This window comes from Camelus dromedarius, chromosome 3, assembly GCF_036321535.1.
Source record: "Camelus dromedarius isolate mCamDro1 chromosome 3, mCamDro1.pat, whole genome shotgun sequence".
Lineage (NCBI taxonomy): Eukaryota > Metazoa > Chordata > Mammalia > Artiodactyla > Camelidae > Camelus > Camelus dromedarius.
Genome location: NC_087438.1, coordinates 70130156 through 70151445, shown reverse-complemented (window position 1 = coordinate 70151445; position 21290 = coordinate 70130156). Strand labels below are relative to the sequence as shown.

Below are 21290 nucleotides of genomic sequence, written 5' to 3'. Positions count from 1 at the left end.
TTATTCAAGTGAATTAGTATTAATTGAATTCTTATAACACCCTAGTATTATTCTGGGTATTGAAAGACAGATAACAGAGTTCCTGACTTCAAGAAACATATATACTCTGTGGAGAAATTAAACAATAAAATAACAATAAAAAGCCATATAAAACAAAGTGCTTAATCAAGTTTCATCAAATGCCCAAATAAATAAGCAATAATAATAGATGACTGTAAGAAAGAACAGAGATCAGTTTTGTTATCAGTAAGGTCATCAAACCAAGCACAAACTAAAATAGCACCTGAATTTATAAATTTTAGAAAATTTAAATTCTATTCCAAATATTTCCCCAAATGTGATGACTGCATACTTAACAATCATTCAATGACTCACTAAGTATTTACTGAGCACATACCACGTGCCAAGATACAGATTAATAAGACACTGTTCCAAATTGTAAGAATCTCACGGTATAGTATGGGAAACAGACATGATAAAAAAATTTATACTAAACATCTATATGTCATAGAATAGGTAAAATGGGGCATGGTCATACAGCAAAACACATATTTTAAAGCAATAAGAATGGACAAACTAAGACTAAATACAATTACATCAATGAATCTCACAAACATGTCAGTCAAAAGAAGCCAAGTAGAAGTATATGAAAACCTTCATCAAACCAAGGGGTATAAAAAATAAAATAAAATAAAATAAAAAAACCTCTTTAACTAGGTAATGTATGCCTAAAAACTTGGGACAATCATCACAGTTAATAATAAATCATTGAAAGACAAGAATGTCATCATCACTAGGCCTATTCAACATTTTGGTAGATATCTGTCACCATTCAGATACGATCACATACATAGAAAATCCAAATGACTCTATGGATAAATTATCAGAATGAAAAAATAGCATGTAGTAGGTTGTTAGTTATAAAATCTTTACACAAAAATGAGTTAAAATTCAATATGAAAATAGTAAACAGAAAATGAAATTTAAATAAGCTGTTTATGATAACATCAAAAACACAAAGAACTTTGGAATTAATACAACAAAGGTAATACAAAACAGTAAAAAAGTCTTAATTTTATCAAAAAGGTAAAAATAATAGCTAAATAAATTCAGAGATATGCCAAGTCCTTGGATTAGATATAATTCTGTAAACATATTATTTCTCTCAAAACTGGTCTGCATCATTTATGTAATCTCAATCAAAATCCCAAATTCTCTTTGAAACCTTACCTTTCACTTAAGTTTGGGAATGAATGAGGATGCTTAGTATAAACACTTCTTTTCAATATCATACTGGTCTTAGCCAGTAGCACTTCACGAAAAGCATATTCAAACAGCTAATGAATATAAGAAAAGGTGCTAATCCTTATTGGTTGTGAGAACAATGTAAATTTAAATCACAATGAGATATCACCACATAACCCCCAAAATAGCTACATTAAAAACATTAATCATACCAAGTGCTGATAAGGATCTGGTAATATCTTTGAAAAGCTAATTGACTGTATTTTAAAAAGCTGAACATATGCATACACTATAATTCATCAATTTTACACCTAGACGTATATCCAAAAGAAGTGTATAAATATGTTCAGAAAAAGACCTGTACAAGAATTTTTATATAAGCATCCATCTTCAAACCCTGAAAACAAATCAAATGATCATCACAGTAAAATGAATTAACAAGTTACACTTGTATTTATTTAAGGAAACCCATATGGCTACAAAAATGAAGAACAGAATAGATGAATCTGAAGCAATAATGAAAGAAAGAAGCGAAGCCTAAAGCACATATTTTGTGATTTCATTTATATAAAGTTCAAAAACAGACAAAATTCATCTATGGTGTCAGAAGTCATGAGAGTTAGGCATCTCTGAGGAGAAGGCAAGGACGTTGTGATACAGAGGTGACAAAAGTGATTCTTCTGAAATGGTGATATTATTCTACGACCTGGCTAGTTTTTTCACAATTGTGTTTATTTTGTGATATGTTATTAAACTGTACATGTATGATTTAGGTATGTTTATAAACATGCATTATAGTTCAGTAAAAAACTTTTAAACTGAGTACATATTTAACCTTGTAGGATTATTTTAAGGATTAAAAGGCAATAATTCATGCCAAGTACTTAGCATGGTAAAGCATGAACTAGTCCTCAAATAAAACAACAACCAAAACCAAAAATAAAGTTATAGTTATTCATTCTAAATACTGATCTTAAAAACTGAGAAAATCTAGAAAAAACATAAAATTCTAATGTGCTAAAAATGCTGTCTATACAAATCATACTTCAAGAAGTATAAACTATCTTGCTACTTAGTAGTTGGATTAAGAATCACGGTACTTTATAGAAAATTCATAAAGAAACCTCATGAAAATCTAGAACTGCAGTAAGCACTGAGAATTTCATCTTCATTACCTCCCTTGAAGCTGGTCTATATCCATAGCCAGATGGTAAATTTTTGTCTTCTTCACATCCTTTGGCTCCTGGACTGAAGTGTAATTCAACATGAAAGCGTTCCTCAGAGGAAAGATCCTAAAGAATATTATAGAACATTTTCAGAACAAGAAACTTCAAACCATTTATTTACCGCTGGTAACACACATAAATCGAGAACTCTGTTACCTTGTTAGGATCCTCATAAAGCATGATAACAATTTGAGTCATGTAGTTGAGTTCATTGACAACATTTAAATAATCCATAGCTCGTTTCCACTGTTCATCCTTTGACTCCTGAACAAAGGTATATGATAAGCATTTTCTAGTATTATATTACTTGAAAATCACTTTATTTTTGTTATGGTAATTTGTTGTTCAATCCTGATTGATACCACACAAATAAATTGAATACTTATATGTACAATCTTTTCAAATAACTCCACTTATTTAAGTCTTAATAAATTATTTAAGCATAAATAAATTATTTTAAAAATTTCTTAACAGTAGCAATAGAAACTCCAGTGGTAACTTTTAAAAAACAACTCATAGGAAGTAAAAATAAAGAATCTCTTAAATATGACACCTACAATTGAATTCTTAGGGTAAGAGACAATTTTTAATCTTAAGTTTCAAAATACCTAACATAGTGTCATGCTTCATAAGCAGACTGTCTCATAAAAGTATTGCTATTTTTCCCACCATGATATAGCTCACATATGCATTACATGCCCATCAGTAAATATTCCTCATTACTCTGTAGTGATATCTTAAAACAATCAGCAGAAGGAGGCATAGGTAGATTCTTTAAACCATCTCCTTCACCTTCATTTAGACAATCATTGGTCTTTAAACATGTAATCAGCATCGGAACTGAAGGATTTTAGAGAACACATCTTACAAGCATTCAAAGCAGAAAATTCTATCTGAAAAGGTAAAACTACACAAAGTTCAGGGTCGACAGTCAATAGTCAACAGGGTACACTTAGACTTTATGTACATCGGAGATAACTTCCTTCATCTCATATATCATAAAATAAGACTACATTCTAATTATTTTTTTTTAATTTAGCATATACGTCCTTTTGAAATTTAGACATTGTATTGAGGAAGTATTCCACTTTTGAAGTTTGTAGAAGGGTAAAGTGTAATTTGTGTGATTACATGTATTCTTAGCTTCATTTCAACAAATGGCTAGTCATACCTCTAAATGAGCAGTTGCTATCAATTTAAACAACACTCCAGAGAGAAAATTCATCTGTTATGTTCATGTGTGTCTGCCTGTGTCTGTGTGTGAGGAGGGATTATGTGCAAAGATGTATATACATTTTTTCAAAATTCATAAGGAAAAATATAAATTAGCATAGTGTTACTGAGTTTCACTAGATGTGAATTATTGTAAATGATGGATTTAAATTAAGTATTAAAATTTTTCAATAGTTGAAAAGATCTTTTTTTAAATCCAGAAGCACAGATTTTTATATGAATGAGGTTTTTTTTCTTAACTAAGCAAACTTTTATTGCAGTAAATTGTGGTACAGAAATACTTTCAACTGATTTAAGTCCAACACTAGGAAGAGAGAAATTATGCACCAAAATTTTCCCTCCTCTATCAAACACACTAGGATTAATTTAGATTACTATTCAATCTATAGGTTTCATTTTCCTAGGCTTTGTTTCATAAAAATTTCTGCAGTTTTCAGCATTAAATCTATTAGTAGGGGGTAAAAATCAGACCTCAAGCCAACAAATGTCATCAGATCTACTGGGACACTTAAGAACAAAATCCACTCTGTGATACTACATTATTAATAAGAACACTGCCTAATATCTAACTCAGCCTTGCAGTTACAGATTTTGTCAGGTCTGCTCCAATGAACAGATACAATTAAATATTTTGTAGGATCTATAGTTAATATTTAAGAATTCATAAAAATCTTTTTTAAAAATAAAGACTATTAAATATACTCCTTGAAATTTTGTTTAAATCTTATTTCCTTAACTAAACTTTAAGAGACCAAACAAGGTTTTAAGTGTATTAGCTTCAGGGTCTTATTAAGATAATGAATTATAGCTGAAATAAATTTAAAAAAAATTTAAATCAGAAAACAGGATATCATTTTGGTACTGACTTTAATTTTCACTTTAGTAAATATATGTAATTTTTTTTATCCCAGAACCACAGATTTTTCTAAGAATGAGTTGTTCAGCTTTTGTTTTAAAAATGTAGTCAAATGCAACATATTCTCATCAAGCTCTAGTTCTACTGCCACCACCCTACATGTAAACTATATTGTCTTTCTCTAGGTCACTGTGATAGGCTCCTAACTAGTTTTCTCATATCTACTCTTATGTATTGTCTACAAAACAACCAAAGCCATTCACTGGCCTGCTTAAAACCTTTCAATGGCTTCCCAATCCCCTTAGGATCTCCAAGGCATGCCTCTCCAACCTTATCTGCTGCCATTTTATCCATCACTCACTACTATGCTCCAAACACAAGACTTCTATCTGTTCCTACATCCCCTATGTCCTTTCCACCTTATAAGTAAGTGCAAGAGGGTCAAAAGGTGACCACGTAAGAGATGTATCTCTCCTCCCCCAAAACAAGTCCATCATTACTACTGGCTATATAAGCTCTTGCCTTGCTAATTAGGGGTCATCTTTTTCACTATTTCTTTTATTAAAACTCCACTAATCTGCATAGGCATGCAAAGGATGTCACTTTCTTATTCTTAATGAGATAAAAAAGAAATGAAAACAAGAGGAAAGAAATATGAAGTAGAAAACTTGATGGAAACAAAACAGTGATAAAGCCTTAGGGTAACTTTGATAATAAGTTTTCATCAAAGCCCAATAATAAGATAGATTAAGAATCAAGAGACATATACCCAATCTTGATTATACATTTCACTGTCCTTTATTTAGAAAGTTCAAAAGAAAACAAAGTTGAATTCATTTTCTTTTAGAGATCACTTTTTGAATAGATGTACATAAATGTGTACACCAATATATACACAGAAAATTTTTTTTTAATTCGTACTTTTTCCTAGTTCAGAGATGGCTGAAAAGGTATTTTTGATATACAATAGAAGTGATGCTGTATTCTAGATAATCTATGGTTTGAGAGTGCTGAGAAAGGGGCTATTAATATTTCTAAGTCTGTTTGGTTATCACTTCCACTGCCAATCTCTACAATGTCACTTGCTTTATCTTTTCTAATTCATACTTCTGGGGAATCTTATTAACAGCCACTGCCTGAATGATCATTAATATGTTGGCTTCCCGACTCTATACCTGTAATCCAAACCTCTAGTCTTACATATACACTTGACTAGTCTACCAGCCATCCCAAACTGAACTTACTAATTTCCTTCTAATATCCTATATTCCTCCAAGTGTTACTTATCTCAGTGAATGATGTGTAATTTTATAGATGGTCCTATATTAGAAATATGGGAATCTTTCTTGACTCTCTTTTCTTTCTTACCCTTCATACCTGTATGCAAAGAAAGGGCCTTAAGGAGAGAGTGCTGGTGAAAGTTAAAATGCCTCCAGAACAGAGTGTTAGTGAAATCCTCAAGGGCATTGAGGAGGTTGTTGGTGAGGGATTATCGGAAGGTAAGAAAAATGTCATTGTAAGCTATAAGAAAAAGAGCCCTTGTTATGTAGTGGCATAGAGTGTAGAAATACTACAGACTGTAGACAGTGAAACTCGATGAGTAAGCTATGAAGAGTTTCAGGAACAGTTCTGAAAATGCCACCAAGGTTCTCCTCATTGCCTATGATAAACTATGAGGGGAGGGAAATAAGCTACAGGGAAATTGCCAATTACAAGACTTGCAGGGTTCAAAACTAAAACTATTTCTCATTCCCAGCCTCTCCAGAGAGCAAACAATACTATAGTTAAAAAGTGACTTCCAGGAAAAACGGAAACACAGGAATCTGTCATGAAAACGTGGATATGATCGTAAAAACACCTGCTAAGACCTCAAAAAGGTTTAAGGCTCACAAACCTTTTAAAGACATGAAAGATTTTCTCAGGGTCTTACCAGCATGTCTCTCAGATATTCACTATTAAGCAATAAGGATTGCTGAGGTTGTCCCTCAGTTGCAGGCTTATTCTTAAGATTTGTGGATGTGAACTGTTTAATGAAGTATATTATAAATTACTCACTTTTGTTATGTTTTTAAAAATCATACCATCTCGAACTAAAAGTCAAAGACCTCTTGATCTCTAAATTTCCCTGGGCAGGAAGTAGGTTAAAGAAAGCTCCTCAGCTGCAAGCATGAACTACTTTTTATGGAAAAGTTAGGATGACCCAGATGAAGTAATCAAGAACCCAAAGGATGAAGCCATGAGCCATTATAAACAACTCCCTGGCAGTATAACAGAACCCTAATTAAGGAATGGGCAATAATACCTATGTAGATTTCAAAATTGCTGTGGACTAGTGACTATGGTGTAACTTCTGTTTCCCTTCTTTTGAAAAGGTTATCTACAGCATTTATCCTATGCCTATCCCACCAATGTATGTTGAGTGTTTGAAAGATAGTTAATTGGTCTTTTCAGTTCACAGGTCTTTGAATTGAGGTTGAGTACTCTTGAGCACTGAAGGAGTTGTGCTCAATTGATACCTGCACCTGATTTAGACAGAGATCCCACATGTCAAGTTTACACTGTAATAGATAAGCATGGAGGAATATGGAGGAGAGATTAAGTGAATTTTCCACATGGGAGAAATGTGCATGTATGGCCAACAGACATACTGTGATAAACTCTGTTTTCCAAAGGTGGCCACCAAAATATACCCAGTCCAAAATACCCCTCTTACAATATGACAGCAATACTCCACTAATCTAGTAATATAGGTCTATTTCCCCTTCCCTTGAACCCGGATAAAGCTCTGTGACTGTCTCAACCAAAAAACTCAGCTAAAGTGGTACTAAGTAATTTCTTAAATTAAGTCATACAAATGCTTTGCACTTGCTCCCTGTTCTCTTGGGAAAAGGAAGCAGGTCACATGAAGAGTTCATTGTAGGTATTCTGGTCAACAACCCCAGCAGAGGTTCTAGCTGACAGCCAGCATCAAGCATCAGACAAGAGAAGAAAGCTTTGAGATGATATGAGTCTCAGTCACTGTCTGCATCCTCATGAAAGATCCAATGCAAAACTGCCTAAATGATTATGGTCAACCCCTTAAACCATGACAGAGAAAAATAAAATGACTGTGGTTATTTTGAGCCATTCAGCTTTGGTCTGATTTATTACATAACAGTAAATAAGAGTCACACTGTCCAACCAAACACCATGTCCTGTCTGTCGATTCTAACCCCTAAATAATGCAGCTTTTCTTTATCTCACTGCCACCAGCCTGTAACATCACCTAAAATATTTTATATTACTGTTTGCTTAAATGGATCTTCTCCAAAGGGAAGAGAACATGTCATTATCTACAACATCTAGCAGTTACTTGATATATAGCAGGCCCTTGACCAATAATGGTAAATGACGAATTATTAAAAATAACACAGCAAAAAACGGTGTTAGTGATTTGATTACAAATTCAATAAAACATATTTGTTAAGCTGATTGATATAACTTATTCTACTTACATTGCATAAGGCACCATAGCGAAGAATAGACAGTAAAGAATGTACATGACTTTCACTGGTGAAATACAATCTGGTACGAACATGACGTTCAGGAGACAGGACGCCTCTGGAATATCTAAAATTAGGAGCAGACAATGTCAAAACATAACTATACAGTTAAAACTGAGTAAGTATTGAAATTATTTTGTAAAATGGAATTTAATCTTACTAGAAGTAAAAGAAAATAAGTAAACACATAAATCTATCAGTCTTCCGATCACAACGGAGGCATTACCTTAGACATCCTTCTAGTATGAAGATAACTGGAACTAACTGGGACCTCTGAAATTACTCTAAGAATAATTAATATTAAGCTCCTTTGTTAGCAATGGAAGAGGTCATAGCCCTTAAGAAGCTCACAGATGTTAATGCTGTTGAATGGGGATGATCACTGATGATCACATGTGAATGAGGATACAGACCTTCTTTCCCTGTTCACCTCAGTTTTTCTCCCCAGTTTGGAGCCAAAAGGAACTTTGGTTGGAAATTAACTATTAGGATTACCTAGGTAATCTTTATTTCCACAGTGTGCCAACTGATATACTTCTGATACAGTCATAGGAACATTAATCAGCAATTTAGATTTGAAGTATGCAAAAACATATGCCTAGAGATTTAAATACCAGTGCAGTCTCTTACACAGGATGGAGTTTATTTACAGTGTCATCATCTTGGGTCCTCTGAAGGTCTGAGCGAATTTTTCTAACTAGAGGAGTACAGTAGCCTTTGGCAATCTCCAGTTTTTCAGCTTTAGTTATACCATACTCCTGAGCAGAAAATACACAATATTAGAAAAAAGGTATAATAATGATAAAGAGCTTCAACAAATGCTATGTCAAATTTAAGAATTTCAGTGAGAGACCAATATTTTTACTAAGACTTTTTTGAATGTTATAAAATTCCTAGTTTACATTTCTGCAACTTTATGTATACTATTCCCCAAACTATTAAGTGTAATTAGGATTTTTATGGTGGAACTGAAAAAGCAAGTGATTTCTAAAAAGAGGACACACAGATAAATGTAATCTTTATGAACAGTAGCTCAACTCAATCAGGTTTTAAATGTAGATAAAACCGTAAAAGAAAGATAGGTTAAGGACACAAATACTAAGGCACAGAACAAATAGTCAATAAACATATGGAAAGAAAATAAATTGAAAATATGAAATTTTTGTCTGTTTGAATGTCAAAGATTAAAAAAGGCTAACAAATTATTTAAAAGCCTTTGGCCAATACTTTTAAAGTTTTAACTAGGAGTTAGACAAAAATGCAACAAAATTATCAAATTTAATGGGCTCTATAACCATTATGAGTTAATTAAATTTATGAGGAATTACAATCTGAAGTGTTAAAAAACATAGTTAATTGAAACAAAAATTGCACTTCAAAGGGGTAATTTAGAAAATGACTTGATTTAAGAAGAGAAAAATCTATGATGTGTGTGCAGATGGGAAGAGAGGGTAAAAGAGGAAGAGGGCAGAAAGTGGGGTCAAGGGGAGATCAGAGGGTAAGAAGGAAGAGAGAAGGAGGGAAGAAATGGCACACTCTTTCTCTCCAATTCATTCTAGGATACTTGAATTTAAAGGCTACTTCCTGCTACCAGGTACTTCCCAGATGGCAAAACGTTAGTATGGATAAGGAATCTCAAAACTGCCTAAGAAAGAAAAGGTTGATGTATTATATGAAAATGGAACCTCTTGGGTCATTTACCTTAAATACTATGGCTTAGTTGGTTTAACCATCTCACCAACATAGATGACTGTGATTTGGGTATGAAAAAAAGAAATGTGCATGTAATTGTGTATGTATGTGTAAACAAAAGAAAAATGCTGAAATTAAAAATCATCAGAGGAAATTTTGTTGTTGTTATTAGCAAGATGTGAGGAAACAGGCACTCTCATACATTGCTGGGCTGGAAGAAAACTAGTAAGAGTTCTGGAGCTACAGAAATAGTCTTGAGTGCATGTAAAGACATATGTATAAGGAGAAGGAAAGAAATTAGAAGAATCCAGATTTCCAAATACGAGAAACTGGTTAAATAGTTGTTATTATTACATCATACTGTTCAGCCCTTAGGGATAATGAAGTATATTTAGCTTTACTGATTTGGAAAGTTTTTGATGCCAAGAAAAAAAAATCAAGTTGTAAAATACTATGCTTTTCCTGGTTCTAGTTTTTCAGATACATTTGTTACAGATGTGAATTTATGAAAAAAATTATATATCCATGACTTTAAAGGGAAAGGTCTTTTAGAGTTTTTCACAACAGTGAAATGTTTTGCTCTAGTTGGTAATGCCATAGTGATTTGGGGGGGCTGTATTTATATTTTCTAATTTTACAACAAAGATATATTATTTTCATAATAAAGAAATCTTTCCCTTCAACACAGTGACGTATTTTGTATAGCTGAAAAAGCAAGTTGCCACAACCAACTAGGACTAAATAATTGTTAGATATCCAAGTTCTCATATAATTGTAATACTTCTGCCATAAGAAGAACTGATTAAAAAAACAGGTGAAGGTATTTGAAAGTTTATTCAGTGGTGATATTTAATGAATGTCATTGGACTTTATACTGAAAATGCTATTATAAAGAATCTTCTGCATTTCATAATCTACAAATAACCAAAGAAATGATCTTCAAACTTCTATAAATGTCTGCCATCTCAATTAAGAGAATCTTAATACCAAATTTTATCTTTAGATGTTCTTATCTACCATCGCATCATTGAGACTATTTTACTATTTAACTTACTGAGGTAACAGTTTTTAACATTGTAAGTTTCATGCATACATTATATTTCAACTTCTGTATAAACTACAGTATAGTCCAACCCCTCCCCTCGGGCACACACATATGCCAACAATGGTGGACTCTATGGCAGACGACCTGGGCTCTCTCGCACACAGTCCCAGGCTCAGCCCACAGACAACTCCAGATTCTCCAGGCCGTCCCTGTGCCACCAACCCCAGTCCTCTCCCTGAGTTTGTCCTCTGAAGCCTGAGCCTCAGTGTCCAGCCCCTGCACACATCAGCAGGCTCACATCTCAGCCTGGGGAGACCAGAGAGGTGTCTTGGATCCTCGGCACCAGTTTCTCTCGGTTCTGCCTGTTTCGGAGCAGCTGCTGTGCTGTGTTCCAAGCCCCTGAAGCTCCTTTTGTCTCAGCTGGTCTCCTTGCTGGTGAAGGGGCTTCTCAAGTTGGGGGAACTTTTCCTCTTTCACCGCTCCTTCCCTGGGGTGCAGGTCCTGTCCCAATTCTTTCCACGGAGACTCCTTTTGTAACCAAGCTAGCATAAGATCTTCTCCAGAGTTCACTAGGTACTCTGTGAAAACTATTCCACATATAGATGTATTTTTGATGTATCTGTGGTAAGAGGTGAGCTCCACATCCTTCTATTCCACCACCTTGAAGCCCCTCCCTGATATGAGTTTAATATTCTTAAATTTATTGAGAATTGTTTTTTGTTCCAACATACGGTCTGTCCTTGAGAATGTTTTGTGTACATCTGAGAAGAATGCATATCCTGCAGCTTTTTGGATAGAATGTTCTATATAAATGTCTCAAGTCCATCTGGTCTAATGTTTCATTTAAGGCTGTTGTTACCTCATGGACTTTGTTTGAATGATGCTGATGTAAGTGGGGTGTTAAAGCCCCCTACTGTTAATACATTGCTGTCAGTTTCTCATGTTAAATCTGTTAGTCATTGCTTTATATATTTAGGCGAGTTTTCTTGAAGCTCACTGGATTTCTTCATCTAAGCTAATTTTTTGTTAAATGATCACTATTTTGAATTCTCTACTGTTTAGACTGTAATATTGTATGACTTTAAGTTTGGTTTCCAGAGAACTGTCACTTTTCTGGGGGGGGGGGGTGATACTGTGTTACTGGGGTTCTTTATGGTGCCCAATGAGTTGTTCCTCTGCTGGCACATTTGAAGAAGTGAAGTTTTCTTCTTTAGGTAAAGTTTTTCTTTTTTTTTCTAAATTTGGTTCTGACAATTCAACAGGTCAGTATTTAGAGGTCTTTCTTTGTGTTCCAGTCGGTGGCACCACAGCATAGCTTTGGGTTTTCTTACATGAGTTACCTCTGGTCATGTTTGAGAACTGATACTTTTGACACTCCACCAAATCTAGAGTTGTCACCAGATGTCCTCATTGTCATTATTGTGCCTCCAGGGTCATTGGTGCCTTGTTGCCGCCAGTGTTGCTGGTGTCACTGCCTAGGGCACTGGGATAGCTGGTGCCTCCTTTGTGTCCAGGGTCTCCTAGGTTTCAGGCTCTGTCACTGCAGGGGGAGAAGTAGGGTGGGTGGAGGGAGCCGGTGTTACAGGTATCTCTGCCATGTCCAGAGTTGTAGGGCTCATGAGTACTGTCATTGTGGGCAATTGTTGGCAGGGGTGGGGTAGGGTGGGGGATGGTGTGGCAAGGGCTACAGGCACCTACATGGCTGGAAGGATGGTGTCATAGGCCCCACTGCCACCAATGCCAGTTCCTTCTGGCCATGGATGCTACTGCAGATGAGAGGCTGGAATCCTATGTGCCACTGCCCCTGAAGCAGCTGGGTTCTCTGAGGCCGCAGGCTCAGCCAACCCTGACTGGAAGTCTCTGATCAAAGGTACAGCCTCTACGTTCTCCTAGTTCCACTTCCTCTATGTGTTCCAGTCCATCCACTTTTAGGTATACAGATGTATGGAGATTTCTAGCATCCTGGTATGGTAAGCAGAGGCATTTTTGTTGAGTTATGTATGTCTTACTGGTTGTAGACTGAAGGGGAGAGACAACGTGAGCATGTCACACTGCCCGTGATGCTGACTTCACATCCCACTGTGACTATTCTTAAGTATCTACTTTAAACCAGGGCCTCTATTTTCTGAGGACTGAGACTGATTAAAAACTGAAAAGTTGATTATATGACAGCAAAAATACCTACCATAAGTAAAATTAGTTTAACTGTTAAAGTAACTAAACGTAATAAATTATGCTTATCATAGTAAAGCTTAGACATGATTAGAATTATGTAATTCACACAGCACAGATACAAGAATTAATTAATGCCATGTAGGAGTGGAAATGGATTTTTAAGAGGCTCAGCAACACTGAAATATATCAGAACACATATACATTTTTCTTGTACAGATAGTGACACTCTTAACCTAAATTAGTCAAAATAGTACATTTGACTAAGTCATCAAGTCTCTAACCTTGAAATAGTCTTTGTGAAGTAAATATACAAATTTCTCATTTTTTCCATTATAAATCAGTTTCATTACAATAAGTATTTTTGCAATTTTAGTTATTTGTTCAGTGACTGAAAATGCTTGCATCCTGTCCATGATTTTGGATTTATGTAGATGTGAGTAACAAAACAAAATATTTACTGAACTGAATTCAAAAGTCCATTAAAAAAGAAATCCCAAGTTTCTGCCACAATAAGGAATACCAAACCGAAAAGTTGGGGAGATAAATCCTAAGTTGTCCTCTCCTCAATTTATAATCTCAGAACTCCAGGAAAGTATATAAAAAGACCTCTGCTTTTAAAGTTATAAAATTATCAAAATTTAATTATGAATTTAACAAAAACAAGACTGATTACTGGAAGTTTGGGCATAATGTTGCCCAAAGAGTCCTAAGATTTCAAAGATAAATAATTTGTCCAAGATAAATACTTTCAGAGATGTCTTAAAATAGTCAGACTGTTGAGAAAATCTAACCTAATTGCATCATGACAATTACTATACTATAATAGAGATTGAGAACAGCTGAGCATGAGAAAGAACTTTAACACTACAAATGTCTCAAACCATTTCCTAACCATTCTAATCATCAGTATTTCTTCTAATTACAATGCTTAAAAAACATTATAAATATTTAAGTTACAAGGAGATGGTGAGAAATTTCTTTAGCTATATAAGTAATGTACCTAAAATCAATCTACAATGTTAGAAGGAAAAATCATCACCTAAGACTCATTAACACATAAGTATTCCTTTAAGCCCAATTCTTAGAAACACAGAATGTTTAGTATACATAACTGAGAAAGAAGAGGCAGGAGGTTAAATAAGCCATGTAATGGCACAGACATGATTATGCTAATAAATCATTAGTGTATTTATTTAGCCATTAAGTAGGTGAAACATTTAGGTATAATGAAATCCTACAATGAAAAATGCATATAGCTACAATAAATATTTCAGAGGGTCCCATATTTACAGCTTACCTATTAAAAGTATACTTTAAAATAATCTTCATTGTAAGAATAAGTACACCCAGAATGCACTGAGCTTGGACTAATTTCAAAGAAATCCAATTAACAATAAAAAAAAATCACGGTCTTATTTATGCTTCCAATGCAAACTAATCATAATGCTTACTGGAATTAACAGTAACCATTCTCCTCAGATTTATTAGTAAGTAAAATTTAAAAGAATTCTCTATCTTGAATTTCATAACAAAGATGGATACTGATTTAGTAACTTTACTAAATGAGATATAATCAAATCAGTTCTACAATCATCTACCCAATATCACGTAGCTAAAACTGAGCTCTGCACAATTTAGTATGTTTATTTTGACGTTAACCTTAAAATATCTTACCTGTTATAAAAATAAGACTTTTTACCGTGCAAAATAAAATTTCTCGTTTGTAGAATAAAACTTCTCTTCTATTTGGTAAATGAAAAGTTTTCAGAGAATAAGTCCTTGTTTTCTAAATCAATATTTCTTAAAATGAAACCCAAAGATATGTTTTTGAAGTATGAAGTATTTTTATCCTCTCTTTAAAAAAAAATTCGTCTGCAAATCATATCTCTATCACTATTTATACAGCATATTTAAAATGATTGACCTTGTACATACTGATCAAATAGTAGCTCTTTCACATTGAAAGAATAAGCTAAAATTTAACATGTATTTCACAAATAATTTTAAGTACATTGGGCAGTCTGAATTTTCAAAGTCTCTCATTTTTCCTAGACAATGCATTAGGAAAGGGACACTGATATTATTTTAACCATTTTTATTTATGAGTATTTTTACCAAAATACAGTTGATTTATAATGTGTTAGTTTCAGGTGTATAGCAAAGTGATTCAGTTATATGTATTTTCAGATTAGTCTCTACCATAGGTTATTATAAGACACTGAATATAGTTTCCTGTGCTATATGGTAAATCCTTGTTGCTTATCTATTTTATGCATAGTAGCTTGTATCTCTTAATCCCTTACTCCTAATTTCTCTTTCCCCATTGGTAACGTTAAATTTGTTTTCTATGTCTGTGATTCTGTTTCTGTTTTTCATATAGATTCATTGGCATTATTTTTAGATTTCATATGTAAATGCTATGATATTTGTCTTTTTCTACCTTCACTTAGTATGATGTTCTTTAAGTCCATCCTATATTTTGTTCTTTCTTATGGCTGAGTAATATTCCACTGCGTGTGTGTGTGTGTGTGTGTGTGTGTGTGTGTGTGTGTGTGCACCCACATGAGCGCATACACCACATCTTTTTAAACCAATCACCTGTTGTTGGGCACTTGGGTTGTTTCCACGTCTTGGCTATTGTAAATAGTGCTGCTATGAACACTAGGGCCTATGTATTTTTTCAAATTAGAGTTTTCATCTTTTGCAGATCTATGGGAATGGGATTGCTGGATCATATGGTAGCTCTATTTTAAGTTACTAAGAAACCTCCCTACTGTTTTCTATATATGAGTATCTTTTAAGTGAGGCTACTTTTATACACAATCTTTGTACTTCTCATGTATAGTTGACCCTTAAACAATGTGGAGGTTAGGCGCACCAATCCTCCATGCCACTGAAAATCTGAGTATAATTTCTCTGTGGTTTTGCATCCATAGCAGATTCAATAACTGCAGATCAGGCAGTACTGTAATACTACTGAAAAACTCCACATAAGCAGATTCACACAGTTCAAACCTACAGTTGAAGGATCAACCAGGTTTCACTTTTCCTGCTTTTTAACTCTGGTTCACAGTTGGAATGTCTGATCTATTCCGATCTCCCCTTTATAATATCCAAATAATCTTCAAGTAATTGAGTTGCAAAAAGGTCCTCAAACGAATCTGAAATTATTTTTTTCTAACACATTCCTTATCTCAACTTGTCACTTACCTCTTTATTATCAATCTGATTCTCTGTTTAATTGTATTTCAGTTATTTGAATATTGGTTATACCTTTATTTTTATTTCCTATAATGAAGACTCAGCCACCTCCACCACCCCTACAAATAAACACTAAACATTTTGACCTCTAAATAGTACTTTCAAAATACTTTCACATAAAGTAGACCTGTAAAATTTATACAGGGCCACAACTACCTTTTTCTCTCACTCTGCATACACTTCCACAGCATACAGCTGGCAGATGCACAACAGGTGCCCAATAAATACTTAAAGTGATTTATTCCATCCTGTTTTAAGTTGTCTTATTTGTTTTTAATATATTATTATTCTTCAAGAGTATCAATTCTTCAATTTTAAAAAGTCACTACAAACTATAAAAAAAATCAAGAATGATTTAATATAACCAGAGACTTAAAATATAAGTTCATAATTACTTATGTTTCTTTTTAATGTTATAGGTTTACTGTGACATGAAAATCAACCATCTTTTGTCCACTGACAAACATTTTAAAAGTATTTATATAACAGTACAAGAGAATTGATTCATAGGAATTACCTACCTGAGGGATAACAATATCTGCTAATGCCTTCGAAAGCCTATATAGTTCCATTGTGTTTTCTAATTTCAAGGAACCATTATGCTGGACATCGTATTTTATACAGTCATATATGTCAGGGATTTTACTAATGTCATATCTTCCATTCTTTGTTTTAAAGTCTTTCTCCAACTTGGACCATCTACGTAGCATGAGTTCTAACGTTTCACTGTGATAAAGCTGAATATCTAAAACAACACAACATTTTTATTACATTAAACTTAAAAATCAGGTAAAGAATATATATTAAAAAGTTCGTAATAAGAAACTTTTTTAAATGTCAAAAGGCAAAATTGTTTAACAAGCTAGGAAATGTCATCATAGGTAATAAACTATTAGCAACCACACAGTTAGTAGACTTGAATAAAGGTATAAACACGTGGGTTAGGAACTGGGTTTACAAAAGCCCTCTCCATGTATTACATATATCAGTTATTAACCAAGTTACTAACCAAGGTAGTCTCAGAGCCAGAGCATGTAGCACCTTCCCGCTGTGTGCTGCTGCTTCTTATGCTGCCTATTTGCTGCTTAACTATATGGCAATGATACACAATCAATCAAATAAAAATGTTTTATTATCTCTTTCATGCTATCATGGATAAAAGCAAGTATCACTTAGCTATTATTCTTTTGTTGGATATATATTAACTCATATTACACACCTAGATGTAGTATGAGAGGCTTCATTTCTTATGATTGGTGCATCTTATTTAAAAATGTTTATAGCAATTGGATAGTGATTTTTATTTGTTTTCTGATCTAAGAGAAATATAATATTTACCTGATGATTTGGGATCTTCCATTCGATGTCTGATTTGAGAAGTCAAACTTTGTATCAAGGAATAAACTTTGTCACAGGTCTTCACAGGATTTTTAATTAAATGCATTGATTTGATAAGAGAAATGCTTCCAGATGGAGTAAGCTACAATGAGTAAAGTATTTTACATCTAGTTATTCCCAATTGTCCATGAGAACAGTATATAAAATCTTCCAGTAGCTGGAGAATAATCCCAAATCCCAAATTAAGATGACCCCCAAAATTTAGTAATAAGATCAAAGAGGAAGTAAAAATCTCAGAATTTCATGTTAAAAATATACTAAACCTTAGCTAACATTAGATTATCCACAGAGAAAATCTAGCAGAAGTACTCTAACTTACAATGACATTTTGCTGACTCAGTATGTGCAAATGTGGTTTAACCATTTGACATATACCTACATGTAATAAACCTGAGACTATTATTATCATCTTTTTCCAGATGAGGTACTTAAACTCCATTGCCCATGATCAAACCACTAATATGTAAAGAGTGGGATAAAAAAGCTGGTAGTCTGGCTGAAGAGCTGGTGCTCTTAAACCACCATGTTAATACCTTTGTGATGAGATTTTCCTCAAGTCAACAAAAGCCATTAATGACAATATAGTTTCAAATTTCAACGCTGACACTTCGCTTGGCAAGTAATTTAACCCCACTAAATAAGTTTCTATAACATAAAAAACATGAAGTGGAATTTCACTTCTTATTATGGTGAACTAGGTAGTTTGGGCCAATCTAATCAATGAAGATTAGCAAAAATCCTGGGCAAAGAACTCCTATACTTTTGCTTAAAGGTATTTGAGAGAGAAGACAGTAAAGAATTATGGAAGCAAAACTTATAGGTCATAGATCCAGAGAGTGATTCTGGCATTTAAGGCTGCTTTTGCATTGGAGATATTTGCTGATCCTGAACAGATAGCAAAAAAGCCGAAAAGAGCTGTAATATCCTTTAAGACTAAGGTGACAAAAGTGAAGTCCAGGGTTCCTAAAGGTGGAACTCTGGTAAACTCTCTGCATTTAGGATTCAAAATAGTGATTAATTGGAATTTGCATTTTTAGTAAGACTCCAGATGACTCTTATGCAAATTAAAGTTTGAAAAGCACTCTAGCTCTGGAGTCCTTGCAATGTCCAGGAAGAGAGTAAAAGCATGATGTCAACATTCAACTTTGAGACATCACAAAAGCTTATTATCTCTGGCGTAACAACAAAACAAACAGTAAAGTCAAATACAATTTTCAAACCATCAGGGAAATAAATAAAAAGTACCAATTCCAATGAAGCAAGAAAGGAGAGAAAAATAAAAATAGGCAATACAAATATAAAGCACTTAAAGGGATAATAGATTCATACACTAAATTTATGAGTAATTTATAAGATAAATAATTGTCTAAACAAAGATTCTCATAATAAATTCAAAAATCCCAACTAAATGCAGATTTTAAGAGACACATCTAAAAATATAGTTTCAGAAAGACTGAAAGAGCTAAAAGAGATACTATGCAGACACCAAGTAAAAGAAAAAACATCTGTAGTAGTTAATTAATCCTAGAAAAAGCAAATTTTGAGGCAAAAAAATATCGACTGAAATACGCAAATTCTTAATTTGGATGCATCTAACAGCATGACATCAAAACACATAAAGCAAGGATTAAGAGACTATGAAGACAAGGAAATATAACTTAAAGATGCATAGATTTAGAAATTTTAAAAGTACACTTCTAAATAACCTATGATCAAAGAAATCACAACAGAAATTAGAAAATGTCCCAACTTGCATAAACCCCAATTTATGAATACACTTAAAACAGTGTATAAAGGGAAATTTGTGGTCTAGTGTGTGTATTTTAGAAAAGATGGAACATTCATGAGTTGATAAGCATCCATCTAGTGACATTAGTTTTAAGAAACAGAAAAAGAGTAAAATGAAACTATAGAAGTAGAAGGAATAAAATATTAAATAAAAATTAATAAAATGGAAAGCAGGTGCATAATTCAGTGAACCAAAAAATCTGAAAGAGGGTTCTTTCAAAGGACTAAGAAAGCTGATCAACCATGACAAAACTGATCAAGAAAAAAAAAGATGGAAACTATGTTATGAAACAAAAAAAGAGTATCTCTACTGATCCTGCAGACATTACAAAGAACTTGAAGACGAAAGTATAAACAAACTTCTAAAAGAATGTAACTTAATATAAACACAAGACATAATAAATGGAAACTACTAAATTACTCTGGAAGCCATAATTACCAGCTTTCCCATAAAGAAAATACCCATAGGATTTACCACAGGATTTACCACTAAATTTTACGAAACATCTAATGAAACATACATGCACAACTTATACCTCCCAAACAGGACTCCCTAACTAATTTTATGAGACCAGTATAATCCTGGTATTGAAAGCAGACAAAGATAACAAGAATTTAAAAGTCAATTTGACTCATGAACATAGACATAAAATTCCTAACCAAAAATATCAGTAAACCAAAACCAGATATATATACATATTTTTTTAAATGAGTTTATTCTAGGAACCAAGGTAGTCTCATATCTCCCATAAACCATATGATATAACAGATGAAAAGAAAATGTAAAATTTAAGAACCTGTCATGATAAAAACTCTTAGCAAAATAGGAACAGAATGAAATTTCCTTATTTTGAAAAACGGTGGCCATAAATAAAAACTACAGCAAGCATCATGCTTAATGGGAAAGTGTTAAAAAGCTGTCTCTTTGAGAACATGAACAAAAACAAGAGAAGCCACTTCTATTTAATATTGCTTTGAAGGGGCTATTGAAGTAATGCAAGAAAAAGAAAAAAAATGTAAGGATTGGAAAGGAAGAAAAAAACCTGTGGATATGATGAGAAGATAAAATCTACAGATAAACTGATAAACTAATAAATGAGTTCAATAAGGTTGATGCATATAAAGCCAATATTAAAAAACTATTTGTACATAGCAACAGAGAATAACATTCTTAGAGGTACCATTTACAACTGCACAAACATTTTTTAAAAGATGAAATGTTTTCACAAACTACAGAGCTATTACAGTCTAAATCAAAATACTAACAGGATTTTTTGGCCAGCTTATTATGATATTTATGTGGAAATACAAGAGAAGCCAAGAAAAACTGAAGAGGGAACCATGTAGGATTTGGGAGATCTTATTCAACGAGACAAGGGTCAACAGAAGAATACATTCTAGAGACAGACTACACACATATGATAAAGCTGGTACTACAAAGTAGTGGGAAAGGATGGTCTTTTCAGCATGTGGTCCTGAGGTATCTGGATGTACATATGGTTGGGGGGGAAATACCAATTTTGACATCCTTACCTAATAGTACACACAAAAGTCAATTTTAAGCTGGACAGCAGACAAATATGAAGGGAAAAACTGTAAAGCTTACAGAAGATCACATATAAGAATATCTTATGACCCTTGGTTAGAAAAAGGTATTATAAAAACTAGATTAAAATTCATTGATAATAAAGGAAAAGATAAACTTGGAATTCATGAAAAATAAGAATTTCTGCTTACTAAAGGAAATCATTAAGGCTTAGAATAGATGGTAGTATTTAAAACATATATAAGAGCTCATACAAATACACAAAGAAATTTTACCACTCAAT

General features: G+C 33.4%; 1 protein-coding gene across 11 annotated transcripts in view; it reads right to left on the bottom strand.

The window, feature by feature from the left end:
- Window positions 1-21290, bottom strand: part of PPIP5K2 (diphosphoinositol pentakisphosphate kinase 2) — a 70073-nt gene that overhangs the window by 19815 nt on the left and 28968 nt on the right. For all 11 annotated transcript variants that reach the window (XM_064482842.1, XM_064482817.1, XM_064482820.1 and 8 more), the window contains exons 18-23: window positions 17614-17755; window positions 16797-17020; window positions 8733-8860; window positions 8055-8169; window positions 2628-2735; window positions 2421-2537 (exon numbers count right to left, since the gene is read on the bottom strand). In XM_064482842.1, the coding sequence (XP_064338912.1) occupies window positions 2421-2537; window positions 2628-2735; window positions 8055-8169; window positions 8733-8860; window positions 16797-17020; window positions 17614-17755 (834 nt within the window). The remainder of the gene's footprint in view (window positions 1-2420; window positions 2538-2627; window positions 2736-8054; window positions 8170-8732; window positions 8861-16796; window positions 17021-17613; window positions 17756-21290) is intronic.